General features: G+C 41.7%; 4 protein-coding genes across 9 annotated transcripts in view; 3 read left to right on the top strand and 1 right to left on the bottom strand.

Moving 5' to 3' along the window:
* The window catches only part of LOC124309044 (cilia- and flagella-associated protein 298), a 39,977-nt gene extending 13,654 nt beyond the window's left edge, over positions 1-26,323 (bottom strand). The window contains exons 1-5 of the mRNA XM_046772275.1: positions 26,119-26,323; positions 25,844-25,993; positions 25,702-25,787; positions 25,458-25,628; positions 25,124-25,339 (exon numbers count right to left, since the gene is read on the bottom strand). Coding sequence (XP_046628231.1) covers positions 25,124-25,339; positions 25,458-25,628; positions 25,702-25,787; positions 25,844-25,993; positions 26,119-26,257 — 762 coding nt within the window. The 5' untranslated portion in view covers positions 26,258-26,323. The remainder of the gene's footprint in view (positions 1-25,123; positions 25,340-25,457; positions 25,629-25,701; positions 25,788-25,843; positions 25,994-26,118) is intronic.
* On the top strand, positions 1,489-8,707 carry LOC124309046 (protein tipE). 4 transcript variants are annotated; one of them, XM_046772278.1, is made up of 5 exons: positions 1,489-1,726; positions 5,619-6,147; positions 6,677-6,935; positions 7,019-7,186; positions 7,776-8,707. In XM_046772278.1, the coding sequence occupies exons 2-5, from the start codon at positions 5,859-5,861 to the stop codon at positions 7,819-7,821; spliced, it is 762 nt and encodes a 253-aa protein (XP_046628234.1). In that variant the 5' UTR covers positions 1,489-1,726; positions 5,619-5,858; the 3' UTR covers positions 7,822-8,707. The 4 variants fall into 4 exon arrangements, with proteins under 4 accessions (XP_046628234.1, XP_046628233.1, XP_046628235.1 ...); XM_046772277.1 differs by lacking the exon at positions 1,489-1,726 and having other exon boundaries at positions 4,913-6,147; XM_046772279.1 differs by lacking the exon at positions 1,489-1,726 and having other exon boundaries at positions 4,913-6,147; positions 7,019-7,197.
* LOC124309042 (uncharacterized) lies at positions 1,735-6,805 on the top strand. 3 transcript variants are annotated; one of them, XM_046772267.1, is made up of 2 exons: positions 1,735-4,254; positions 6,677-6,805. In XM_046772267.1, the coding sequence occupies exon 1, from the start codon at positions 2,901-2,903 to the stop codon at positions 4,242-4,244; it is 1,344 nt and encodes a 447-aa protein (XP_046628223.1). In that variant the 5' UTR covers positions 1,735-2,900; the 3' UTR covers positions 4,245-4,254; positions 6,677-6,805. The 3 variants fall into 3 exon arrangements, with proteins under 3 accessions (XP_046628223.1, XP_046628222.1, XP_046628221.1); XM_046772266.1 differs by lacking the exon at positions 6,677-6,805 and adding an exon at positions 4,522-4,759 and having other exon boundaries at positions 1,735-4,250; XM_046772265.1 differs by lacking the exon at positions 6,677-6,805 and adding an exon at positions 4,522-4,759.
* Positions 12,013-21,464, top strand: LOC124309041 (uncharacterized). The gene is made up of 5 exons (XM_046772264.1): positions 12,013-13,464; positions 14,093-14,303; positions 16,957-17,411; positions 17,575-17,872; positions 20,056-21,464. The coding sequence occupies exons 1-5, from the start codon at positions 13,322-13,324 to the stop codon at positions 20,332-20,334; spliced, it is 1,386 nt and encodes a 461-aa protein (XP_046628220.1). The 5' UTR covers positions 12,013-13,321; the 3' UTR covers positions 20,335-21,464.
* Positions 26,324-27,957: the final 1,634 nt, after the last annotated feature.

Genomic DNA, 27,957 nt, shown 5'->3' with positions numbered 1-27,957 from the left:
ACACTTGCCAAAATATTGCACATCAGTCTTCAATTATTCAAGGGAAGGAATACACCCTGAATTCCTTAACTCTCCAGTCCTACGGCTGTTTACGCGTGTGTGCGTGGGTGAATACTAGCTCGATTTTATTCATTGCGGGTTAGAACGGTATACGCATAAAGTTACGTAGGTCACGAGACCGATCGATCGTCCCTTAACCCGCTCGAATCGCACGGAAGAAAGTTTATTCCTTGCACAATAAGGTGCTCGAAATTTTGAATGAAACTTACATTTTTCCGCGACAAAGCTATTCCCGTACGGTGATAATAATGTGCTATAAATTGATTAGCGAATATTAAAATCGGGCTTAACAGCACATGTGTGATTATTGAAAATTACGCAATGAAGAATTCACACCTTTTACACGTGTGATAAAATTCTCCCAATGAATTCGATATCTCTCTCTCTCTCTCTCTTTCTCAGTCAAACAATATGAATTTTCCAAGTTAATACGCCGGTGGAGAGAATTAATTTTCCCTAATTGGTCCCGTTCATAATTAACAAATGACAGGAGTAACACCGGCCGTCACGCAATAACGACACCTAATGACGATACCTCATGTTATACTTATTATTATAGAAAACCGCACCGGGCCAGGTTGCTTATATTTTATTCATTTAACACGTTTCGTTTCATCAGGTAGTTCGCCGTTATTTTTTTCGCTCGCTTTTTTCGTTTTTCACCACGTCGTTTTCATCACGATTTCAACTTTTGTCGCGATCATCGGCTGATGAACGATACGCGACATGTAAAGTCACTATTCTACTTCGTCTTTTACCAACATTTTTTTCAAATCATTTTTCCAACATTTCTTTTCCTAATCCTAAGGTGACATCTTCTTTTGATATTCTCAGTAGGTGGTCGTTTTTATCCCGCGGGAAGTTGTGCTGTGCTAGTTAGTTCGCGACCCTGATCGATAGGAAATGAGAGAACTGCGTCGCTAAATTCTTTCGTACCTTTTCCGTTTTCATATCGTATATATTTTATTTATTTTTTGTCTCTTATCTTCTTTCTCGTAAATCAGTCCCGTTTCTTCAGCGATTGCAATTCCATTTTGTAAATCATCGCGAACATAAAAGCGTATATTATATTATAACCCTTGAAAATTTTGTCGCTGTTATCGTCCACCTAATTTTTTGTCTCCTTGTCGTGGGCGTTAATCATTTTTCAACGGACAATCCACGTTCCGCGAAGAAGGCGGACTGATATCGCGGTAACAACAAGTTAATAAGTGTATATCACGTTCATGAGAGGGCATAAAGTGGCTCAGACTTTGCCCGAGTCAAAACCATTTAGTAATTTGGCTAATAGGAATCGAGTTGCCGTGTGGTAGCAAGGCTGGAATTTAAGTGGAAGATCCTGTCGCCGCGTGTTTCGTTATAACCAGTGTAATATAATAATTACTAAATTGCGAGCAATAGGACTCAATTCTGGAGCGGAAAATTTAGCGATCGTCTCATTCTCCGTCAGACGTCAGATCCGTCTGGACGCGTCAGTTTCGCGATACTTTTGCCTCGATTGAACTTTTCTTTTTTGTTTTCATAACTTTTCAAGGTTGGATGTAATCTTACCGCGGCTCCGTTCACATCGTTCGCGAATTTTTGACACAGGTATTCAATCGGTTTATTTTTCAAAATCGAATCGTGCTCATCTCAAGAAAAATACGCTTGTTTGTGGTGTAGTTGTGTAAGTGACGTTTTAATATTAATTAGCGAGTAAGCTTATACCTTAGTGCATCGATACGAAGTACGTTTGACGCATTGTTTTAACAAACCTCAATTTTTACGGTATTTTTTCGATCGAATGTAATTACCAACAATCCGTATTTTTTCCATGCGCCAAAGTAAATTCGTACCGATCCCGCATTAAACATATAGAACATATTTCCTCTGTTCGTGTTTGATGTTCGATTTGCACAAAAGAGAAGAAGAAAAAAAAATAAAAAATAACCTAGCGTCGGCGTTTGTTAGTATAAAAATATTTGACCCGCTTACTGTATTTAACGAGATATATACATAAATATCTAATATATACCCTCGGTAACAACTTTTCTCTACGTACTGGAAAGTGCGGAATTACTTTCGTATCGATCCACGAGTTTTATATACCGTGTGTGGAGGTAGTCAAGTTTTACCTGGCATGAATCGATACCGTAATAATCCAGAGCGTACCCGAGAAGGAGGTTACCACAGTTCGATGCGGTGCCACACGCGATAAAGAGAAAAAAAAATTTTAAATAAGAAAAAAAAAACCAATAATGAAAAAACAAATAAAAATAATCGACAATTTTCGAAACGCGGGAACGTAGAAACATTACTACGTGAGATACTTGCGGATCGTACGGAATATCCAAAGGTGGAAAAAGAAGTCCTGACCAATTAAGCCCACCTCGTATCTCGAAAGGCTGAAGACTTTCCGGAAACGGGTCAACTTTTTGGATTTAAAATTGGAAACATCGTTAATCGATGATCGGGCTTCGACTCGCCTAGGGGGTGTGAAACTCCCGTGGTTTCTAGGTGAAAGAGGTAGGGTGGGTGTGACGTCACTGCAGTATGCCACAACACTGCGCAGGTAATATTGATTCGTGCGCGGAGTTTTGTTCGCGCAGCGGGCGTGAGGACGAGGGGTGTGCGTGATCCGCGATCGGGTTGGAAGTACACCGAGTGCGGAATCGGGGTTTCGCCTGGAGGATATCTGCGAGAGGGAGCGAGGGAGCGGGGCAGTTTCGACCTAACCATCCGAGGGTGAGCGGGTTCGATGGATCGCGAGAGTGCCGAGGCGTGAGTCGCTCCCGCCCCGAATAAGCCCGATATCGTCACACCGTACGAATTGGATAAGCGCGCCGAGTCCTGACTCCAGGATGCCGAAGCCGGTGCCCGTCGAGGATCTCGTAATACCGCCGCAGGACGGCCGGATATGCGGCACGATATGCATCTGCCAGATGACGGCGGTTCTCTCCTCGGTCGCCCTGGTCTACCTGACCGTCGCCATATACATGCCGAGCACGAGGGCGTTCCAGTCGGGCATCAGCGAGGTGCCGGTTATGTGCACGACTACAAGGGCCGTCAACAAGGACGGCTGCGATTGGGGAAGCTGCGGCGAGTGGTGCCTCTCCAAGACCTCGGGTGCCTGCATCCAGATATACGTGAACCTCAGGAGGAACGGGTCGAGCATCGTCCTGGCCAACTGCACCAACACCGCGAACAAGACGTGCTACGGCATCGATCAGGAGAACGCCAAGAAGTCGCGGTGCATAGCCGACGAGTGCAGGAACCTGACGGGCACCTTCAACTGCACCATGGGGATGTGCATCAACATCACCGACGCCTTCGAGTGCATGTTCCACGACACCGATCCGGCACTGAAGTGCTCCGGACGCCGGGGGAAGATCACGTGCATCGACATCGACGGACTCTTCAGCTGCAACCGGGGAACCTGCGAGCGGATAAGGACGCCGTACAACTGCGACAGACGTTGCGTCGACATTCCGACGAGGAACAAGAACATGATACTCCTCAGCGGCGACAAGGTTTACCTCAGTCAGTGCGAACGGGCGATCGACGCCGACACGGGGAGGGAGATTTGGAACGAGGAACGGGGCGACGTTATGATGGCCTCGTGCTACGGGATATACAACACCAGCACCGGCGTCGAGGCGGTCGACTGCATAAACGGGTCCGTACTCGAGAAGAGCATGCTCACCGACCTGACAAACTTCACCTACCTGTCCTACCTCAACGTGTTCGCGACGAAGCCGCTCGACGAAACTCGGCAGGTGGCGCCACCGGAGCAGGACCTCCTCATCGCCAACGAGAGCAGACTCCTGATAAACCTGGAGGGGTGCGTGAACACTTTGAGGGACGAGTGCAAGGAGTTCCTCAGGGAGTACGGGAAGGACGGCACCGACCACAACGCCAGGGCTCGGTTTCCCTGCTTCTACGCCGAGGGGAATACCGGGATCGTTGTGTCCAGGTTCAACCTCGAACGGACCTACAAGGAGTTCCTCGTCGCCTTCATCCTCCCGAGTGTTCTCTTCATCGTCAGCTGCCTCACCCTGATACTCTGTCAGCGAACGGTCGTCGTTGGCGACGATGCGAAAATGCGGTTCAAGGGAAAACCCGGAGCCGCTCTCGCTTCCCTCGAGAAGAGCGCTTCGGGAAATTTGGGCGATGCCGGGGGAGGGGATTCCGTTATGGCGCTCTGAGATCCGGCACGTAAGAATTTCTTTATTTATTTTTTTTCTCTATTTTATATCCGTTCGTTCGTCCCATCTTTCGTTTCGCTTTATCGCGGATGAATTCGATCGATCGTCGCGGGGGGATTCGGGAAAAACTTGCCGAATGCGGTACGACGTAACTGTTTTTATACCTAATCACCGGAGGGCACCGGTCAGGGAAATTTCCTGTTCAAGTCGTTGTGTTTCACTTGTATTCTCGCTATTTCTACTAATTGCATTCGTATTTGGTCTTTTTTTGTTCCAGGCATTCCCCTCCTGGAGGAGAGCCCGGCCCGTCAGTCGGTTTTCTCACTGCGTGGGCACTATTAAGGTGTGGATATGGAGGGGAACGCGTGATTGAAATTCTGATCGTTGTACGAAAACGACAATGTTCTATCTCTGTGAACGGAAAGATTCGAGATGTTCAAATAACGAGTTAAATCGAAAGAATTAAACCGAAAAAAAAGAATGCAAAATTAAATTTTCAAAAAAAAAAAAAAAAACAAAAAAAAAACACAAAAAAAAAAAAATAAACACAAAAAAATCACAGTTGAGAAACGAAAACAGGAAATTATATATTCGTTGAAAGAAGAAAGGAAGAAAATTTTCAATCTCTGAACTGGCTCTATTCAGGTTGCGATATTACCACGAATTTGAAGTTGAGAGACAAGAAAAAACTAAGACAAGAAAAAAAAAAAAAAGAACAGAAAACAAACAAACACGATAATATTTTGAAGAAACAGAGGATTTAAAAGAGAAAAAAAAAAAAAAAATGGCACTGATATCCGCACATTTCGAAAGCACGCAATTTTTCTCAAATCCAATATTGTAATAATTATAATATTATAATCGAGATTATAATGCATTGCATACGCGATAATACGACGAAGCATATAAGGCACGGCCGCACGTCCTATAGATGATCGGTTTTTTCATAAAAACAAAATATAAAAACAATTTTAATAGGTTAATTGTTAAGTAAAATAAGCGAAGAAAACTTTTGCTGTACAGACGCGCGACGCAAGAATAATTAAATTAAACACGTCTCACGCAAAAAGTATATTAAATTCAATAAACACACGCATACATACCTATAGGATACATAGCATATGAAAAGAAGATTCTATTCTAATAATTGTTGCTATTGTTATCATCATCGTTGTTACCGCTATAACTATATTATTATTGTTGTTGTTGTTATAATTAATATTATTATTATTATTATTATTATTATTATTAAAGTTTACCAACATGATTGCAATTCTCTACACCGTATATTACGTATGAAAACCGCGCAACGCGACGCGAGGGGAAGCGGTTTCGTATATCTATTTTTTATTTCCCCGCCGTTTCTACTGCCAGATGATTGAACGGGCGTTTGGAAAAATCTATCTTCCCGCGGTGCCAATATCAGTAATCCTGTTTCCACCTAAAAGAGAAGATCGGCAAAGGTAAAAAAAACGGAGAATCGAACCGTCCGAAATAGAGCGAACGAGCCCTCTTTGCGGGGGTGAAGCTACGAGGATAATATCCAACGATCTCGAGGGGTCCTCGGGGCCCGAAAACGGCACGATCATTGAATCCGACGAGGCGACGGTGATCATGGGGAGCCAGGAGGGGGAGGCCAAGTCGACGGCGAGCCTGACGGGCGTTCTGCCGATGGTCGAGGTCGCCAGTCTGATGGAGAAGGCCAAGTTCTACACTTCCCTCTGCCTCGGGACGACCGCGATTCTCGCGGTGTTCGCCTTCCTTTTCCTCATACCGTTCGTCGTCGAGCCCGCGATATCGACGATACTCGCCGACTTCTCGCCACACGCCGTCGCCTGCGTCGCGACGGACCACGTCTACGCCGAGGGCCTGAGGAACTGCTCCTGGGCCAGCTGCAGGGAGGGTGCGTATCCGGGTTCGATTAAATTTGACGACGAAGGGATCGAGACTTTTTTTTATTATTTTATCGCTGGATGGTTGGGCGTTGAGTGTTTGATAAGGGGGGGGGGGGGGGGGGGGTTGAAGTTCCGAAAGCTTCAAATTCCGAATTATTTGATGACGAAACTTGGAGTAAGGAAATAAAACTTTGAAGAAAACGAAACTTTGACTCGTCGGATTTCGGACAGTTCGAAACTTCTGTGTTTCATTAAAGTTTGATTTTTTTACTTTAAGTTTAGTGGTAACCTAATTAGTCAAAGTGACATTCAAAGGGCTAGTATGTGTCATAACCGAATATCTGATCAACTCAGTTTTATTAGTACAGATTACTATGGTTTTACGGTAAAATGTTTCAAAGGGTCAAGAGATTTGACTGTAAAACACTATTAATCGGTCTAACAAAATTGAGTTTACCAAACGTTTCGTCACGAAACTCTTTCCTCCCCCAAACTTGCAAAATATCCTGAAACAACCCTCTCCGATTTCCCGAGCAGGTTGCACCAGCGCCGCTCTCCGCTGCCACCAGATCAGGGTGAATTACTCGAGGGTGCCGTACGAGGAATTCCTCGCTAAACCGGCCGGCCTGATCCCCTGGGACGTGGCCAACACGAAGTTCTTCGTCAACACCGAGGGGTGCGGATACCCGCCGAGGGTTAACTGCTCGGAGTTCGCGAGGAAGTTCGGATACGGAAACATGGGAAAGATCTTCCCGTGCTTCTACAGTCGGACGCATCCGGAAACCGTCGTCGCCAGGTGAGAAAGCCCACGGGAATTTTCTCGCCGATAATTTATCCGCGAATCGCAACTTCCTCATCCCTCCGTATTTTGCTGTTCAGGTACTCGTGGGACGAGAATCTGAGGCATCTCGTTATGGCCCTCGTAGCTCCGATCGTCCTCTTCGCCGTCTCCCTCGGCGTGCTTTGCTACTGGTACTGCCCGCCGATCGGACGAAGATGCGGAAGCCCGGGACGACCGTTGATCGACAAGTATGCGAGGAAGGAAGAGTAAGTAGCGTGTATGTATGCAGTGCCTCGGTGGCTATAGACGTTCTAATATCTGTCCTTTCGTCGGGGCGGGGTTTCAAGTTGCGAATTTTAAAAGCACCGAAAGCCCCGGATTCCGAATTATTTGGCGGAGAAACTTGAAGGGAGGAAATCAAACTTTGACGAAACGACCAAGTTACGAAAGCCAGGATATAAAGAAAGATCAAAGTCGTGAAATTTTACCGAGCCAGAAATTGACGGAACTGAAAATCTTCGATCAGATTTCACAATTTTCTCACATTCGAAACTTTGGGCGTCGGGTTTCGAACTGTCCAAACTTTGGTGTTTCGTAAAACCTTTGTTTCGTTACTTCAAGTTTCTAGACAAAAAAAATTCGGAATTAGTCGCTTTCGGAACTTCTCGAATTCGGAACTTGAATCCCGCCCCGTCCTTTCGTCTACTTCTCGATCGATTTCTTCGGGCGATCCGAAGCGATCGATCCGCATGTCGACTTTACTTTCCTGTTTTTCTTTTTCTTTTTTTTTCTTTTCCTTTCTCTTTCGTTTTCGTAACGTCTCAACGGCAACGTCAAGTTTTTGCCAATATACAGCATCCTCGCTGAGGACGAATTCGAGGAAGACGAAGAGGAGTACTGACTGCTGCCAAGGGCTCATCCCCCAGCGAGGGAATGACGCCGATCACGTCGAACAGAGGGAAGATTTTATTCTACGAACAGTATACTTCGCTTCCGATCCAATGTCAAGTCCCGCATATCTTTACGACGATTTTGCTCAGGTATATAACGATCGTCAAGAATTGTCTGCAACGCGTAGGAAAAAATATTCTTCTCGCTTGCTAATTTTCGAATTATACAATCTACGAAAATAATTACTTGGTAATAATCCACTCTCTAAAATCTCTCAAGCCTCATCTTTTTTGATAATTCTGCGTAGACCAGGTGCTTTTTTTCTATATGATAAATTGTGCGAGCGAAATCCGCGAACGATTAGAAATCGTTCGACACAGCTTTGGATTTTGATAATAGAGCAAGTTTGACCGCGGGCAGTGTACGATGTAAATCTATAGTAAATTCGGACTCAATCATCTACCAGTATTCCAATTAATTCTTAAATGTAAATTACTTAGAATCGTAAAACCCGATTTAGATTGACCTTCGTCTGAGGAAAGAAGCAAACAAATGAAAATAATTATTTCAATTAGTGTTTGTATGAAAACTATAATAATATACTGGACTGCACTTACTCACGCCATTTTTATTCTGTTAAATATTAATATCAATACCTAATACGATATTATAACGTATTGAATGAAACTGACGCTCACAGAGTTTATCGAATTACACAGGAATTATAATACTTCGAGTCTTGTTGTAGTTATAAAAAATAAAAAAAATAAAATATAGCGCACGATTTTCAACTGACATTGCATAGTATGGGAGGCTTAGAGTGAACATAGCTGCACAGTATCGCGAATTTTGCTAGATAAATTTGAAGCATGAAGGACATATACAATGATATTAAGCCAAGTAAAGACGCTGTGAGCAAAATGAACGAATCGCGCGATTGTTGCATTGTGATTTCTTTCTTTTTTTTTTCTTTACTTTCACGCACGAAAAAACGTATTTAAAACACATTTTTTACGGACGTATCAAATTTCGCAAGGTAAACCGTGAATCAGGTCTCCGAAATATAAGTCAACAAAGATTCTTATATATATATTAATAAATATATAGAAATGAACATAAGTTCATCGCCTGTGAATAATAATACTAGTAGTAATAATAATAATAATAATAATAGTAATAATAACAACAACAAAATTAATAACGATAATGATAATTCTATTATTAATAAATTTAAGTATAAAATTGTTGAGAAAAAAAGCAAATTTTTTTACACGGGCGTTGAAATGTATGCCATGATTGTCGATGTTATGAATGGTGGTATAAAATCACGTACTACGAACGTAAATATCCATATATAGATGTAGGAATATTGTTTAGTTAATAATTTTTGTCAGCGGGACTCGCGAAATATTCTATGCGCGCTTCGAGCCGGATGGCTATGATAATATTATACGTTGTCTATCATTTTAATATATACAGTTACGGAGGTTAGATAATAATAAATATGTTGAGATTTTATTTTGAAAAAGAAAAAAGTGTTATGTATAATATATATATCTAAATTAATTGTATATATTTATTGCGTCAGTTCGAAGCATGCGAAGAACGTATCTTGCCCCATTCATCTAGAATGGTTGTGAAATATTGAACCTCCTCGCTATGTATGCAGTAAGAGTATTTTTCAAACGCATAATTCTCTCCTCTCGATTTCGGACTTACTTGTTAGAGAAACGAATCGAGGGAGAAGAGAATATTGTTTTTTCCTTGTAAAACGATTACTCACGCATTTCGCACTAAATTTGTCATTCCTCTTATACACGTACATATATATATATATACATATATATAAAAGGCTTGCTGATATAATAATTTTTGATCACTTTCCCCGTTCACGGTAACGTAATTATTATAATACTACGTATTATCATAAACTAATAATCTTCAAAATTCTTATTCCTCGTTGTATTCGAAGTACTGGCACAGTTGACCGAATACGCATTACGTTATAGAAACAAGTCGATTATTGATTAATCAATTGATTGACAAAACGTTTGCTCAATCACGCAGATACAATCAAATCGCAGCGTAAAGGGAAATCAATAAATTAATATCGCGCGTTATCGTTTTGGAATTTTGAATCATCAAAAGTACCAAAAAATTACAATTACACTATCGTTGACAGTTTAATACGTACTTTCTTCTTGCAAGGTGTGAAAACAAACGGAGAAAGTTTTCGGGTTTCGCAAAACAAGAGAAAAAGTAATCAGTAATCGGAAATTGAGAATTTTCAAAACACCAACGCACTTACGGAAACCCCGACAATCTGAGTTTTAATTCCGGAATCGTAAAATAATTTTGTCAGATACTCATCGTAGATTAATCACATATTGTTATATCGCAGTTTAGTGCCAATAAAATTACAGGTTATCGAAATATATAACACTTAATTAATTAATTCTCTGTCTTCGGTACACGGGTGATATAATACTCGGTGGAGAATAGTGTAAAAAAAAATATAGCAAGGAGAATTTGTGGAACAAAAAAAAAGAAAAAAAAAACGGAAAAAAAATGCATGCGCTCTCTAACAATAGTAGCATATTACTATTATATACGCAATCACGTTGCTAACGCGAGGTGTGAATCCGAAATAATATATTATCATATGCATTCAATAATATAACGTATTCTCATAATAGCTCAAATTTTGACACCGTATAATATACATAATAATAGCGAACTGCGTTCGTAGCGAGAATTTTTCTTTTCTTTTTTTGTTTTACGCACACCGTACGTAATCGTTACAGGAGAACGATAAATTTAAAAACATGTACTCATATAACTTCTATGGTAATTCAACACGCTATAAAAATTGGGTGAGGGAAAATCTGATGAGCTGCCTTTAGGCGAAGAGTTAGGTGAAAATTACCGAAATGAGCGTATTTTAGCTGTGCGAATTTGGCTCTTTACTTCTTCGATCTATTATTCGGATTTATAATAATAGTAATAATTGCGTTTTACCTATCGATAATATTTCACCGAAAAAATGTTCACCGCTTCGTGAGGAAATTTTTAAAGCTAACGAAACCAGAAAAGATTTGTACATACGACACATCTATACTAATACGTTAATACGTTACAATATTATATATATACATATATATATGATATGATGTAAAAAAAAAAAAAAATAAAAAATTAAAATATGCGATCAATTCAGTTAATATGCGCGACTTATAGTGTAAATATACCATAATAATAATGAATCTTATTGTAAGACTTGTCAAACACGGAATACAGATGTATATATACAATATGTAAAGATTGGAAAAGAAATTATTACGATGATATAAAAATAAAAGAAAAATCTTCTTTCCGTTTTCCGCAAATAAATATTCACCGTTGAGTTTCAATTCCTTCAATAATCACCCTCCGATTTTACCGCAGTAACAAATTGATTTGAAAAATATGGCTGTTTAAATATGTTAGAAAAGTAAAAATAAATAAATGCGAAAAATGTGAATAGAACGAAGCAGTTATTTATTCAAAATGGCAACTCCGACGGTTGACTTTTATTGCATATTTCATACCGTGGACCGATCAATGATTTCTCTCTACTCGACTGTCGAAACAGTCTGTAGTAAATCTACGAGGGAATTTGACCCTCGACAAAAATTTAAGAATATAAAAACCCCTTTCGCAACCGAATTATTGCCGAATAAATCCTCGGGAATAATTTAGGCCTGAAATTTTCAGAATTTCGGCTTGCATGTAATATATAATTCTTCAGTCAAAATAGGTCTGAATTAAAAATATTCGGGATATGGCTGCATTTTCGTTTTCCGAGATTTTCGACCCTCATGTACTCAAATCTGAGGTCATTTTTGAACCGCATAGCCGGCGTTTCGAGAAAACCGCTATCGATAGGTGAAAAATGACTCGACCGTCGCGTAGAGCGGAAAATTCTGTATCGAATTATCTCCGTTTATCTCGGAAACGGAGTCGGGCCAAGAAAATAATCGAAAAGAAATCCTACTTACCGACGGCATAATAATTTCTTAAATACAGTCGGACGCATCGGCGAGTCTTACTACTCGTCCGCCGTCGGATGTCGCGCCCCTCGGCGGGGGCGGCCACCCTCTTTGCGCAAGCTCGCTTTCGTGGCAGAGCTTTTCCACCCGCGTAGCTGGACGGCGGCTCGGCTTGTTTTCAAACAGTCCGCAGAGTCGCGAGGGCGCGAACAGGTTCGGATCACTCGCATTTCTCCTTCGGCTTAGAGCGCGCGCGGTTCGTACAAGTCGGATCCGACATGCGTTCCTACGATTTTCGTTAAAATGGACGGGAATGAGGGAGGCAACGGTTGTCTGTGAATCGACGATTTCTTTCTCATCATGTCGACGTGCACCGTAATTTCGGCCACATCGCCGATGACGAATCGCACTTATATCCGATCGTGGGAGCGTGAATCTTAACATACCTCGATAGTAAAAGTAACGTAATACATAATATTAAACGAAACCAAAACGAACAACAACTGCCAAATCGTACTTAATAGATTTTTAACCATATTTAATCCGGTTTGATCATGTAACGATTGTAAAACCCCGCGCACAAAATTGAATTATTAAGAAATCAAAGTGTCAACCTGATGGGTACGAATATTTCTGTACGTGATAGAAGAAAAAAATAAAAATAAACTAAAATAGAATAAAAAAATTCCGAATTAGATAATACGTACGGTTTGTACATTCGTGAAATTTTAATAAGACTACGCGTTTTCTAAAACATATACAATTAAGGTGAAAATTGAATCCTCCCTTTGGGGTATATCCCTAATAAAATTGTCTCCGCTAAAATACAAAAAAAAATTTTTTTTAAATTCCACATACCTCTATACAAATAAAATCGCATAAGTTCTGAAAATAAATTCCCACGATTAGTTGGTTCACCCGCGAAGAATTAATCTTCGAGTAATTGCATCAATGATGACAGAGGGTGAAACAAGGGTGCGGTTGTTTGTGTTTTTGTAAAACACTGTGCGAGGGAGTGGTTTCGGTATGCTTGCGACGTAAAATAATAACCGCAGGTGAAGAAGAAGAAGAAGAAGAGAAGAAAAAAAGTATGAAATAAACTCAACACGTGGTTTCGAAACTCCACCCAAGCGACGAGAAGCGTCTTAATTTCTTTCCAGTTCCTGCAACTCGACCAAGAATTTAATAATCCCCTCGTTTCGATGATCGCGCGGTATTTTCCATACTCCTCCAAATAAAGCGCAGAAATTCCACCCCGACTAACGCCTAATCGTTTTATTGGCTGGAATATTAAACGTCCAAGAAACAAAAAAAAAAAAAAATTGAAATTGTGGTCAAGTTTTTTTATTATTTTGGTTTTTGACGTAATTATTTCTTGGAAGAAACTACGATATTTTGAATTATTTCAATTTGAACCATCGCAGCGAGTCCGAGTGTAAATCGAGAAGTTTTTTCGCCTGTAAAATTCTGAAATCTTCAATAATGGGTCGCAAGTACAAACCGCGATTAATTCCCGAACAGGATCGTCGTATCTGCGGAAGTATCTGCCTCTGTCAATTTACTATCGTCATAAGCTGTGTCGCTCTGGTTTACCTCAGCGTTGCGATCTACATGCCATCGCACAGGTTGGTGCGCTACAACATTGATCCATAATACGCCGATCACCCTTTTGCGCGTGTGTGTGTTTCGTTTGTTTTGTCCTATTTCCCTTCCATATTCGAAATTGGAATTCAAAATAAACAACCACGATGCCGTCCACCGTGTATGCATTGCATGATCATTATCGACCCACCATACCTGACACACTTTTATTCTCTCGCATTATCGCAACGTCGCTTGTTATACCTGCTTCGCGAATGAATTCACCCCACAGGGCTTAATTTAATTAAAGATTCAACATTAAAGGAAGGAAAAAAAAAGATGAAATTTCTTCCCTGAAGTGGAAATGAACCAAATTATTATCCAGATTCTAAGAAACGGTGAAATCGCTGTTTCTGTAAACCTAGTAACCAAATTTCTCAAATACAATCCTCGATTTGGATTTAAAAAAAAAATCATTGGAAATGTAAAATTCCTCGCTCAGCAAAACTTTGAACTTTGGCTTCTGTTGCATCCCTCGCAGACCGGATGAAAATTAATCGCGCAAAGTTGTATCCGGCTTTATTCGAATCCTGAGAGAAAACAGGTAGCCTTCATCCCGGGAGCGCGTGTTAAGCTCGTGCCGGTCTGTGATGTTCGTAATTCCTGTTCCAGGGCTTTTAACGCGGGTATAGAACCGGATCCGGTGATGTGTCAGACTGTGAATACAACTCTGGTGAATTATTGTGCCTGGGCAAGCTGCGGCGAATGGTGTCTGACAAAGACGACCGGTTTTTGTCCCCAAATTCACGCGACCGTAAGGAGGAACGGGACCAACGCTGTTTTCCAAAACTGTACCAGAACCTCCAGCATCTCTTGTCCGCAGGTGAGATTTAACGATTAAGCGCGTGGATTTCCTCGAATTCCTGGCACAATAATGTGTGACTCAAAGGTTTGACCCAGGCGATTGGTTCTGGTGAATTTATGTACCGAGGGAGGACAAAAGAATGAAAAACAAAAATTAGAAAAAAGAGAATGTGCGAAACAAACTAATCTTCCCGCGGAGAGTGGAACGCGAAGATTTTCTCCGAGCTCTTCTCCAGCTCAATTACGGAGCTTAATCCACTTCTGGACTACAGTGCTATTAATTTCCCGACCTTTTCGATCCGGTTCATTTACTCGCTTATGTGTATCTGACTCGGGGATATCCGGAAATAAGGAGATTCGTTATCCATTTAAAATTTTCGCACGTCGTAACTTGTTTATTCGTTGATCGCAATATCGCATGCAGGGATTTCGGAGTTACCTTCGACGAATTTACCTTGGTTGGAACTATTTTATTCATCGCCAGATGTGTGTTTAGGTATCTTGCGTGCGATTCGAGGCTCGCGGTGACGGAGGAATGACGTGTTTGCCAACCGAGTTCGTCATCCCTTTTTAGACGGATTTTATACCGCGAAAGACGAAACCTCGCGTCACACCGTAAAGAGATAAAATCGACCCCTCTGGAAAAAAATTACAGCCTCGAATTCTTGATACCTGCTTTATTCGAAGTACGCCAGTCGTTGAAGCAATTTTGCAGTTTAACGGCGGGGACTTTTCGAACGAGGCTTTTAGTGTCGTCACCTTACGTCAGAAGCGCTTTTAAACCTAAAAGGGCAAGCCGTAGTCACTCTCGTTTCGCATGATAATAAAAATATTTCAGTTCTGTGGCAAGAGCTTTAGAAAAGAAAAGAAAAGGAAAAAAAAAACATTTCGATACGACAATTTTTTTTCTCACAGTAAATTTATTCAACAGCCGTAAGTTTGGAATTTGGAAAATTTCCCGTCGCGTTAAAATTCAGGACGAAAATCTCCCATTGAAACTCGTCATGGTGTTTATACGTGGTCCCGTGGCAAACGCCGCGAGTAGGAAAAGTTGGCAATAAACGGGATTTGTGAAAAGTGGGATGTCACGGGACAGGGGTGGACTATTTTACGTGACGCGGAAGTTAATAAGCGGCATTTTTTCCGCAGTCGGAGACCTTGACACGTGGTAAACTGCCGCCATACAACGTAGCGACGTATTTCACGTACGTGTACGTATACATATATACGCGGAAGTAGAAAAGTTCGTTTCGGAGTAGAAAAACACAGGCCGTTACGCTTTTCCCCAGCGATTCACCCGCGAGGTAAACCTGAGTTTTCGACTCCGAGTTTTCCCTTGGCCGGTGGTAATTTCACCCTGCAATATATTAATGTTTCAACCGGCTTGTACGAGTCGGCGCGTGTGTTGGTTTATTAGCTAATGACAGCGGCATTCGGGTAATTAAATTCCATATCGGATCGATACGCGTACGCGCGATGCAAAAACGGCGTTTTTAATTTTTCGAAACTTGCCAGCGGCGATGTAAACTTCGCTGTTTCATCCACCCGGCTACTTCCGCCCTCCAATCTGCGTGCATATCACGTACCCTCGTACCGGGAAGCCGTAGGCGAGGAGTGAATAATTTTCACCTTTAATTAGAGAAACGCCGTGCCGAGTTAAGCCGCGACGCCTGTGCCTGAAATTCCTCTCTCGCTCTCGGCGAATTGATTTCACCTCACGGGCTGAGCTACTTCTGAGAAGACGACGCGACGTCTGCCTGTGACGTCGCTTTGCCGGATCATGGTTAAGCTCTTTCGCCCTTTCGCTTTTTCCCTTAACTGTTTACACGCCTCGATCCCTGTCATCTCGATTGTGTCCAAAGTAAATCGACCCGATTTTTTCGTTCGATTTCTTATCTCTTTGAGGTAGGCGGGGTTGTGATTCCGAATTTGAAAAGTTGCGGAAACGCCAAATTTCGAATTCTTTGCTGGTGAAACGTAAAGCGAAGAAATTATACTTTGACGAAACATCAAAGTTCCGAAAGGGTAACTTTCCGACAGCACCAAATGCCGGAAGGGTATAGATCCGAAAAGTTTGGAAAGTGCGGAAATGAGAAAATTCAAAAATCTGAAACACCGAAATTCCAAATAATCCAAGATTTTCAGCATCTTGAATTTCTGACTTTGTGAAATTTCGATATTTTTACGTTCAGGATCCTGGTAATTCTGATTTTCGGTTTTTCCGATTTTTCACATCCACTACTTTTTGGAACTTTGCTCTATCTTGAGTTGAATTTCCAGAATCTTGCGTTTCGGGACTTTGTTGTTTCTTCAAAGTTTGATTTCTTTATTTCAAGCTTCGCCACCAAATAATTCAGAACCAAGCGCTCCCGGAACCTTTCAAATTCGGAACATCAACCCCGCCCCGTCCTCAACGTTCGAACAACGCCAGGAACAGCTTAATTTCCAATGGGAAAATTTTCGCCCCCATAAATCCACATACAGCCAATTAACCGTAGCCGCAGGAGAGAGTACCTAAAATTTCCGTGTAATTTGATCAGACGAAGCGATTTATCGCTGAATCGCAACTGTATCGGAAAATGCAATTAGCCTTCGCCTCGGGGACTCGAATAATCGAATTAGCAATCGTTCGCCGCGTGAATTTTTCCTGCATTTCGCTTTTCGCCTTCCAGGTAAACACGGCGAATCTCAAGCGTTACAACTGCAACAACGGTAGCGAGTGCGGCTCGCTTTCCGGTGTGTTCAACTGCAGTTTGGGCCATTGTGCGAACATGAGCGAGCTCATGCTCTGCCACCACAAGGCGGACGGGATCATGGTGGACAGCGAGAAGGACAACATGAAGCTGAACGGTTTCTTCAGCTGCCAACACTCCCGGTGTACCAAAATCAAGAAGCCCTTCTCCTGCGACAGATACTGCCCGAAAATAACCACCGTCGGTGTCAACGTCTTCCTCATGCAGGACGACAACATTTTCACCGCCCGCTGCTCTAGCGCCAAAGCCCTGAATCGAGCCAACGGCAATTTGCCCGGAACCGTGCTCGAGGAATCCGTAAAATTCTGGGACGAGGAGAGCGGTTCGATTATCGCCAGTTGCCTGACCGTCGCGAAGCAAGGGGACGCTATCAGGTTAGCCATTTTTCACCCTCGTTCCTTTTCCTTCTTTCGAGATCCTCCTCTGAAATATCTATCAGCTCGAAGCGGGGTTTCGGTTGTTTTGCATAGTTTGAATAGTTTAGACTCTTCGTACATCGTCGATTCGACGACCAATCACCGAAACTCCGTGTTTCAGGACGGAGGACTGCGTGAACGGGTCTCTTATCGACGAGGAGAAGGTCCCTCATCCCTACGTGAACTTCACCACCTTCCTTGACATCTACGAGGCGAACTTGGGTCGCCAGGTCGATCCTGAGGACTCTTACGTTCCGTCCCAGAGATCGCTGACCATCTATAACAGCTCGAGGCTCTACATCAATTTGGAAGGGTGTGTAAACACGCTGAGGGGAGAGTGTCGGGATTTTTTACTAACCAATGGGAGGGACGGTGACAACAAAACTGCGCAGAGCAGATACCCCTGCTATTATAACAAGGTCAGTTGAAACACGAACGTCTGTAAGACGGATAATTGCGTTTTTCGTTTAGATCACTTTTTTACTTGAAAAGTTCGTCAAAGAATTTCTTTGCTTTTCTGCAAGAAACTTTGCGTCTCCACTTTTTTCTCCGCTCGACGGTTACGGACAAGGGAAAAGTAATCATCTCTCAATATCGGCGGCTGTGAGTTATCCGGAGAAATCGATCGCGGATGCATATTCGAGCAGTGAATGTCGTTTATTATATCGAAACAAGCTTCGGCTGGGACAATATTTTTACCCCCCTTTCTTTGTTGGATTAAAAATTCACTCACCCGTCTGGAACTCGTCTCCTCGAATCAACATATCGCTGGCTTACCTGAAAGGTAGAAGAAATAAGTGTTAGATGTATTGCATCGAGTAGAGGGTGGAGAGCGTGGATTCTGTTTATCGAGGTTATTCAATGACAGGATTGGATTTTCTTCCGCGGGGAAATTCGCGTGACGTAATCTGCGGAGGATATAAAAGGGAGAGCGAATGGCCGCGGGAAGATTTCGCTACTTTGAAGAATGGGGGATGAAAGGAAGCTTCGATTTTACGGAGAGTCGGCGTCGGTGACTCACAAACGTCGTCGGTTTTTCGACGTTTTCCGTTCCCTGTTTCCGGGTTGATTGACCTTGGACTTGGCCGGTTGCAGCGAGATAAAAGCAAAAATGATCGATTGTGTCGTCTCTCTGTTTTTATATCCCAAGCTCCATACTCTTCGTTATTCGCAACGGAATTTGCGTAATTCCCCTTGAACGAAACGAAGGTATAAAAATGCGAGTGGAAAAAGGAATAAAATTTCGCCTCCCCCTTTCGCTCTCCCGGGCGACCTCTTTCAATTTTACAAATTCAATTTGCGAGTAACTTATACCGCGTGATACAATTTCTGCGTTAGCTCAACCAGATCAAACTCCTCAAACTCCTGAATTGCGGTATTCAATTTAAGGCGAGAGTATCTCGGAGAGTTTCAGCCTCAGAATTCAACAGCTCGAGTTATTACAGTCGAGTGTCTGTTGCTTTTACCAATAATCCTTTCTTCCGTATTTACGATCATATTTTCTTGAACAAAATAGACCGTTTTCGGAATCGCAGAAACGTCAAAAGCCTCGTAAAATCCGGCGTACCTTGCTTCTGTATTTGACAGGATTTATGACCGCCGTCCCCCAATCATGTCGTTTCTTTTATCGGCTTGTACTAATATTGCGTGGCAAAACGAGACGGAGACGACTCGTGTATTATATACTCGTTTGCTTCGCGTTCGCAAAAAACATGCGGGAATTAGAGCTGATCTAAGAATTATTGATTGGCAGAAAGCCGCTGTATCTCCTTTCCTTCATCCCTTTATCCTGAATAAGCTCAGGTCCTCTTAATTGTTAAAATACTCTCCCGCGCAACATGGCGGTAAAAGGGTTTCGGAGTGCGGGAATTCCAGGCGACCCTTAACGTTGGATCGATTCTCGTTCGTCATACAGTTTCACGTAGTTGGTGGTATTTCAGTTACGCGACGCACAAACGTCACTTATTTGGCGTCCCGCGATTTTGACCCGTTATCGAGTTGAAATCGAAGAAATAGAGAGAAACAAGCGGGCTTGGAACTTCCCGTTCTCACACTGCAGGTTCCAAGTTCATAGAGAAAAAAAAAAAATAATAATCAATTCGAATTTCGTACTAAAAATTCAGATTCGTGTTTAACGATTTTAAGGCCCTCGGACACCATATTAAATGAAAATGTGACGATTTGTTTTTATTTTGAACCACTGTAATGGATCCACCATTACAAATTTTGGAAGTCTAACCTTCGATTCATCATCAAAATGGATCATCAGTGATCCAAAAAACCTCGCAGTATTAACTTTCATTGAAATCCATTCATCCATTCTCAAGATGTCATCACTTTAATTTGTTTTTTTACAATTTCGTTATTCAAGTAATTGAAAAAGTAGTAAACTGATCAAAGCCAAAATCTAATCGGTTCTAAGTTTGGAAAAGACTGAAAATGACTTGAGATGATTGTCTAAACTTCGAAACGTAGAAATCTAGTAAAAACTCAACTTTGGATTTTCCGTATGATTACAATAACTTCCTTGCTTCTCTGAGAACAGAGAAACGGGAGGTTGAAAAAGAGGAGAAAAGATGACCGACTCTCGTGTGAATTTCAGAACGACTCGTTCTTCGTGGTGGCGCGTTTCGACCTGGAAAAAACTCGGACGGAGCTTCTTATCGCGATAATAGTGCCCTCGATATTCTTCGTCGTCAGCCTGACCACCTTGGTGATAATAACGAGGTCGGTCAGGGTCGGCGATGACGCCAAGATGCGGTGCAGGTACTGCACGGAGGCCCAGGACAAGGAAAGCGAGGACGAGGGTCTGGTCGAGGGGACGCCAGGATCACCGGAGGGAATCGCAAACGAGAACGAAATCAGGGCCCTGGCCCTTTAGCAGACCAAATCGAGTCCCCAGGGCCTTCCGGCTGTTTACGAACGGCTGCCGCTCGTCGACCTCGAGACCGAAGACTCCTTTTGAGCGTCGCCTTTGGTCTAATCTGCCCGATTAACGTCGAATCATCGTCGTTCAGGGAACCGTCGAGACTGGGCCTTGTGGGACTCGACCCGCCTTCCTCAATTTCACTGCGATCGACCTACCAGGACAGCTGCTTCGATCAGGATCGGAAGAATTTTTCTCTTCGAAGTGAACGAATGACTGGAAGCGTCGAGTCGACGCAGACGCGGATTGCGAACTCGGTGGAATTTTCACCGGACATACATGTCGGTAATATGCTAAGATGAGTAATGCACCGATAAGACGCCCAACTATTGTCGGTTATTGGACACGCCTAGTGAATCGTCACGTATGATTATAGTCGTCGTGGGGTTGAAGGTAGATCGAAATTGGGTGAGTAAGGGAATTTCATTGCGAATTTAACGCGTGACGCGACCGTTTCTATAACGCAAAAAGAAGCTTACCATTAGCCTACGATACCCATGAAGGGGCCAAGATGATTGAGATTTTTCTTTTTTCAATCTACATTGCCTTCACTGTACTGCTGAACATAACAAAAAAAACAAAGTATTCACACATATACATGTGACTCTATGTATAATATACATTATATATAAATTTATATATACACATACATTTTTGTAACGACTCACTTCATTGTTTTTTTTTTCTATTTTTTTTAAACCGTTCGTCCGATCAAGAAACAAACATACGAACACTGTTTACAGCGAATTATTTTTTTTAATACATCGTGCAGATTACAATTTGCACAGTTAACGGAAACAGAAATGAATCTAAACGAATGAAACGATATCTAAAACCCTTGCAGTACAACAATTATTCAACAGAATATTAAATTGCCTTGATAAAAAGAATTAATGAGTAGAAGAAATAAACTAATAAAAGAATAAGAGTTCACGGAGAAATTGTTTCTTTTTGTTGTATTAACGTATGCGAAAGTTTGTCGAAAATAATTAGTCGTAGAATCTAATTTACCGGTCTGTACCGTCTCAAGATAAAAAAAAAAAAACATCTCAACACAAGATTTTATAGACCGTATAAAATTTCCTCCATACAAATATAAGTGTATAAATACGTATAATGGTGTTTATTTTATAATATAACTGCCTCTATGTAGTGTGGCTTGTTTTTGAAAAGTACCAGCACATTGTTAAGTATTTTTGAAACTAGTATGTCAGTTTGTAAATTTGTTGCTTCGTAAAAATGTCTCGTTTGAGAATGGATTTGTTTTCAAACATATTTTATTTGCCATACATCGCAACCTGATGAAACTGATTGTAAGTCGGAAGGCTGATCGACATGTGCAAAGTATTGTACAACTCCGTTCCATATGCAAACTGTACCTATATACACTATATACATACATATACATATGTAACGAAAACGAATAATACATATATAAAAGAATGAATCTTATTATTATATCATAATAATAATAATATATAACTAACCTGTCGCCGCATATTCGTTTCACATCTAATATATTACGCTAATAACGTATAAAGCATATTTCAGAAAGATATATAATATATAACACATATATTTATATATATATATACGATATGATATATGATGTATTGCAATCACTGGCGCAAATTGATGTACAGCACGTTGTAGAAGAAACAAGCAAAAGAATATTGTTGATCATCCATGTTTTTCATCGAATGTGTATGTATACATACATTTAGATACCATATTATTAAATATATTTCGCGGATGTAGCAATTCCAGTTAGTTATTAAAAAATGAAAATGTGAAAGTAGAGAGAAATAAAAGAGGATGGAGAAGAAGCTGATTGGAAAGCGTGTCGAATATAACGATGCATTGATTTCCATTTCCTAGAAAATCAAGCCTGGCAAAATTAGTCACGAACAAGTTACGTTTCACTGCGTCTAATATATTATCAGCTTAATAGTATCTGTTAGAAAATAATTTATAAATTTAATTCATATGCAAACCATTGAAAGTTTCGAACAAGATCGCCACACGTGATGGTGAATTGTTTAATTACCTTGATAAGTACTAAAAATCGTAACGCTTTATACTCTATACTATATGTGCCTTCTCGTTTGTTCATGCTGAGCTCTGCGTCTGTCTATACAACGCTGATTATTATTAACGATAATTCGATGTTATATTTACTGTCTATACACCCACACACAAATATACATATATATATATATATACATATATATATATATATATATATATGTATATACATACATACATGAATCTGAGCATTTCCATCTCTATATATACAATAGCTTTACATACCCTGACCATGTAATACGTGTATGTACTGCAACACTGTGTTTTATATAACTGTATATCGTATGAATTTTATGTACTCCGCATATATATATATGCCGGGGATGCGTAATTCCCGCGTCCATATGAATGAAAATAAATTTACTGAAATTTACTTGCGTCAGATATTCGCTTACATAAATAAAATTTTATCGTACACTCCTCTGGGGATAAAGAGAGCTTCGCATTTTCGTCGGTCTAGCGGTAATCCCGTAATAATATTATATGCATGATGCCATAAAATACGCGTTTGAATCGCGTGACAAGGAGCATTACTACGTACGTGCGTTACGAACGCGCAGATATCCCCGAAAGGTACCGATAAACTTCTACCCCTGTCTTCTTATGAGATAATATTATTTTACATATTATTGAGGCATTCGCGAAATATTTCCACTTTGCCCAGAGATAGAGCTAGGCGATCTATCATTCACACCCGCGTAAATAATTCAGGTGAATGCCTAAAAATTTACAGTGCGGTTTGGCTACACGTTCGCTAAAATCGCGGCATGCTTCAGGATCTCGCATTTCGCCGACGCGATGAGTAGCTATCGGATTTCGAAAAGCCGTGGCATTTTGTAACACGATCTGCAAACCCGCTCTCCTTGAGTGAAGAGTTTTCCGACAAAGTGGAAAGAAACGAAGCGGCGTTGGATGGAAGCCTCGCGAAGCTTTTACCGTAATGCACCCCTTGCATAAATTATGAGGAAAGGTCAACCCCGGTATGTACAGACGAATATCAGTCGGTTGGCATCTTTGAAATACCGAGAAGCTATTTGGAACGAGTCGCGTGGTTTGCGATAAGCGCAACAGTGCGAAACAGCTGGCTCTGGAATCTACGTATCGCACAAGTTCTTTATCGACCTTGCAGCAGAATAGACGCTAAATTGAATTGAGATTCATTCGAACGTGTGATGAATACGATTATCCGCATAAAAAGTACCAGATCTCCGCCTCTGTGTCGTTCAATTTATTCTCCACTTTGAGGTTGCGGATCACCAAATTGTGAAAACAATTTTGCACTGATAGCACAGGGCTGTTGTTCTGGTTTAACTCGAGAGACGATGTTCCGCAGGGTCTAGGGGTAATTATTCGGCATCACGAAGCACGAAACTATAAAACTTGGTTTGAACCGTCGATAAGACTCCTCGGACTATTCTTCTTGTTCCTAGCAAACGCCCTCGAATCACGCGAAACCACGTCGTACCAGGTAAATCAGTGAACCCGAGTTACAATGCGTGCTAAACAGAGCATCGCTAATCACCAATTAGGAGCCAACGGATTAGAAAAGTCATCGGATTCGTGGCGGGAAATTTTGTCCGAAACCAGGTAGATTGAGCCAAGTCCGACAAATTGGACCCGAGGGATGGAGGTTCCAGTATTTTTCTGGAAAGAAATTCTCTCCGGATAGCACAAAGCGGTATCATGAAAAAAATTACCGGCGTGACGGAAAGTAAAAAAGATGAAAGAAGTTATATAAATGGGGTGGATTTTTCCCCGACAGGTCTACTTTTTTCACCCCATCGTTGTGACCGTTGTAATCCTGTTTGAGTTTCGATGGGCTTTCGCGAATGGAACAAACCTAAGGGTGATCGATCTCTCCTGTTTGTTTACGGGATCATGGATAAGAATCGTCGATTTGTATTGTCGACTCTAGATTACCTTGTTGTCTAGTTTTCTTCGCGTTAGAAGTCACACTCTGCGAATGCCAGGACGGCTTTTTCATACGGTTACGGTTTTTTTTTCTTAATATTTGTTAGAGGGATTCTGGGGCGCGCAGCTATACTCACAACCCTTCGCCTTTCAGACTATACCGCATCCATATGTAAGTATTGATTGCAAGGCTCAACAGACGCAGAAGGGCGGAAGGTCACCGTAAGGTCAGCCGGGTGCAATGTTCACCTGGACTCCACCTCGGCTATGATTGCAACCTTCCGTTGACCGATAGAATTCAAATTTTGGCAATTACTGGCTGTCCGATTTTTCTACGGAGTTTAAAACTGATTAAAAACAATCTTTTGCTGCTTAGCTCAGCCCGAGAATGATCCCGTGCATTCTCTTGCTGGGCACCATAAGCGGCGTTCAATATGACAGTGATCACTGTTCTTGCTTCCTCGCTAAAGATAAAGTCAAAACGAATAGAAAGTTCACGTCGGTCACCAATAGGTATGAAGTATGCAGTGATCGATGAAGTGACACACGGACTCATCGGCGATCGATCACCACTTCCATGAAGGTGAGCCATAAAACAACCGTTGTTACGTATAACCAAACGTGTTACCGTATGGTAGAATTCGCGTTTACCCCTACATGCTGCGTTATCAACCCCTACAATTTGGTCGCTTCACCCGCGGTTGGTACGTACGAAACCATCGCTATATATACATACAAAAGTGAATACCTTGAATTGTTCCTGGCGTTTATAAGCGTGCAGCATAAGCATCTTCCGTTCATCTTCAGACATGATTGGTTCCCTTCCCGGCTTCCCGGAGCCTCTTTTGTGTAGCTTAACGATAACCTTAGTCTTCTCGTTCCGGCCAAGATAGTCCTTGACCTTCTTACCCCGCAGCATCTCTTTGCCGGAGAACCAGAGTTGGGCCATATTCACGTCCATGACCTTGTGGAGCAGAAGAAATGTGCTTGGATTAAATGGGCTAAATAACCGTGTCGTTATCCTGAAACCCAGTGAAATTACATCCAGCCACACCTGCAATTTATCGGTTTTTAGGGCTTACCTCGAGGGAGGCTTGAGTACCACTAAGATCCTCGGTGTTTTCAAATTCCTGGCGAATTACGTCGTGCGGTGGCAGTCCCATTGGGTAAACGATCGTGACGGCACCTCGCAGATTGTCCAGAGCTGTCTGGACCGTCTTTTGAGTGACTAATATATTCTGCTGCACTAGTTTCTGCCGGTGATGGTGAAGGACGTGTTAATTGTGCATTAACAAACCTTTATACTTAGATCAGTTACAAACGAACCTTTGAAGTCATCGCTCGAGCTTCGTCGATCGTCTTCTTCAAGACTTCTCGCATTTTCTCGTTTGGCTGTTTGCCGTTTCTACGACCTACGGAAGAGGATTTTGAGTATTTCGGAGGTAAAAGGGGGATTCTCGATACTTACCCACGATATCCTTGTTCATGGTCCAGCCACCCATAGGGCAGCACTTCTCTCCCCACTCATCTCTCAGCCTGAGTTCCTCGACTTGCTCGTCAGTCAGGCCCATCATATCGTGTGGCAGCATCGTGCCATGCTTGATCAATTCTTCAATTTCTGTTTCAACGATTGATTAAGGATTGTGTAATATATTTTCTGTTGACTCTACATATTTTCATATTGAACCGTTATTATAGAATTCATGATATTTATATATTAGCATTCTTGTAACGCATTTTTACCATAGCAAATTCTCGAGACTTTTAAACGACCGTTGTAAATGGTCGTTACGTCGCTAATCACCTCATCGACACTAGTCTCGACGCTGGTGTCAAACAGAAATTGAGTTTCATCTCCTTTCTTTACTTGCAGCCGAACCATTGCACAGATATAAAAGAAACGAGTAAGCAAAGTGTATATTCAATTTAACGTGTTCCTTCGAGAGCAAGATGAAATACGAATAATCTTAACAACGAACACTTTATTGGTTAAATCACAGGCCCCTTGGCGTCAAGCTGATGTCAATTTCATGTGCAGAAAGAATTGAAGTAAACAACTGAGTGAACGCCAGTATGCAGTGTAACGTGTGTACGGATGATATACGTAACTATAGCGACCGTGGAGCATTGATCTAACAAGCTAGATTTCTGAACAGTGAGATGCCTCAGTGCAACATGTGTGGTAAAATGATGAACGAAAGTCAAACAAGCGCGATACTTTGAAATGCGAAATAAAAGGTGATATTCATATCTAAAAAGAGGTTCAAGACCGTTTATAGATTGCGAACTCACAAGGTATAATGAATGAAGTATTTGAGGAAGAATGGATAATGCAGAATAAGTTTGCAATTTTGAAAAGTGCTGGAATAAATTCTTTCATGCACTATTCCGACGTAATTTTGCGAGAGAAATCGATTGGGCGCAGTCCCAATACGCTGAGATCAACGCATCAAAAGTTACAGCCAAAAAACGAGAACCTGTGTTTTCGACATTTTTCAGCAGGTGCTTTTTCGCTCGCCGTTTCTCTCCTGTTGGTCCTACGCTCTTCTCGCTGCGTTTTCTGAGTTCCTGAGGGTCCAATTGGTCAGGAAAAGGTCAAATAAATCGAATCGGAGACCCAAAATTTTTGGTCGAAAAATAAAGAAAAAGTAAGGCTAACCCCTTTGCATTTTTGGCGAAAATTTTCGCGATTTTGAAAAGTGCTGGAATAAATTCTTTCATGCACTATTCCGACGTAATTTTGCGAGTGAAATCGATTGGGCGCAGTCTCAATAAGCTGCGATCAACGCATCAAAAGTTACAGCCAAAAAACGAGAACTTGTGTTTTCGACATTTTTCAGCAGGTGCTTTTTCGCTCGCCGTTTCTCTCCTGTTGGTCCTACGCTCTTTTCGCTGCGTTTTCTGAGTTCCTGGGTGTCCCATTGATCAGAAAACGGTCGTTCGAATCAAATCTAGGACCTAAAATTTTTCGGCCAAAAAAAAAGCAAGGCTAACCCCTTCGCATTTTTGGCGAAAATTTTCGCGATTTTGAAAAGTGCTGGAATGAATTCTTTCATGCACTATTCCGACGTAATTTAGCGAGAGAAATCGATTGGGCGCAGTTCCAATACGCTGCGATCAACGCATCGAAAGTTACAGCCAAAAAACGAGAACCTGTGTTTTCGACATTTTTCAGCAGGTGCTTTTTCGCTCGCCGTTTCTCTCCTGTTGGTCCTACGCTCTTCTCGCTGCGTTTTCTGAGTTCCTGAGGGTCCAATTGGTCAGGGAAAGGTCAAATAAATCGAATCGGAGACCCAAAATTTTTGGTCGAAAAATAAAGAAAAAGTAAGGCTAACCCCTTTGCATTTTTGGCGAAAATTTTCGCGATTTTGAAAAGTGCTGGAATAAATTCTTTCATGCACTATTCCGACGTAATTTTGCGAGTGAAATCGATTGGGCGCAGTCTCAATAAGCTGCGATCAACGCATCAAAAGTTACAGCCAAAAAACGAGAACTTGTGTTTTCGACATTTTTCAGCAGGTGCTTTTTCGCTCGCCGTTTCTCTCCTGTTGGTCCTACGCTCTTTTCGCTGCGTTTTCTGAG

This window comes from Neodiprion virginianus, chromosome 7, assembly GCF_021901495.1.
Source record: "Neodiprion virginianus isolate iyNeoVirg1 chromosome 7, iyNeoVirg1.1, whole genome shotgun sequence".
In the NCBI taxonomy this organism is placed as follows: Eukaryota; Metazoa; Arthropoda; class Insecta; order Hymenoptera; family Diprionidae; genus Neodiprion; species Neodiprion virginianus.
Note: the sequence above shows the minus strand (reverse complement) of the source record. Positions and strands in the feature narration are given on the sequence as shown.

What these genes read in the sequence shown, in the direction of transcription:
- LOC124309042 (XM_046772267.1), top strand. Translation starts at nt 2,901, where the DNA reads ATGCCGAAGCCGGTGCCCGTCGAGGATCTCGTAATACCGCCGCAGGAC.
- LOC124309046 (XM_046772278.1), top strand. Translation starts at nt 5,859, where the DNA reads ATGGGGAGCCAGGAGGGGGAGGCCAAGTCGACGGCGAGCCTGACGGGC. An exon ending in CCGGAAACCGTCGTCGCCAG is followed by an intron (nt 6,936 to 7,018) that starts GTGAGAAAGCCC and finishes TTTGCTGTTCAG; the next exon opens with GTACTCGTGGGACGAGAATC. An exon ending in AAGTATGCGAGGAAGGAAGA is followed by an intron (nt 7,187 to 7,775) that starts GTAAGTAGCGTG and finishes GCCAATATACAG; the next exon opens with CATCCTCGCTGAGGACGAAT.
- LOC124309041 (XM_046772264.1), top strand. Translation starts at nt 13,322, where the DNA reads ATGGGTCGCAAGTACAAACCGCGATTAATTCCCGAACAGGATCGTCGT. An exon ending in ATCTACATGCCATCGCACAG is followed by an intron (nt 13,465 to 14,092) that starts GTTGGTGCGCTA and finishes TTCCTGTTCCAG; the next exon opens with GGCTTTTAACGCGGGTATAG. An exon ending in AAGCAAGGGGACGCTATCAG is followed by an intron (nt 17,412 to 17,574) that starts GTTAGCCATTTT and finishes TCCGTGTTTCAG; the next exon opens with GACGGAGGACTGCGTGAACG.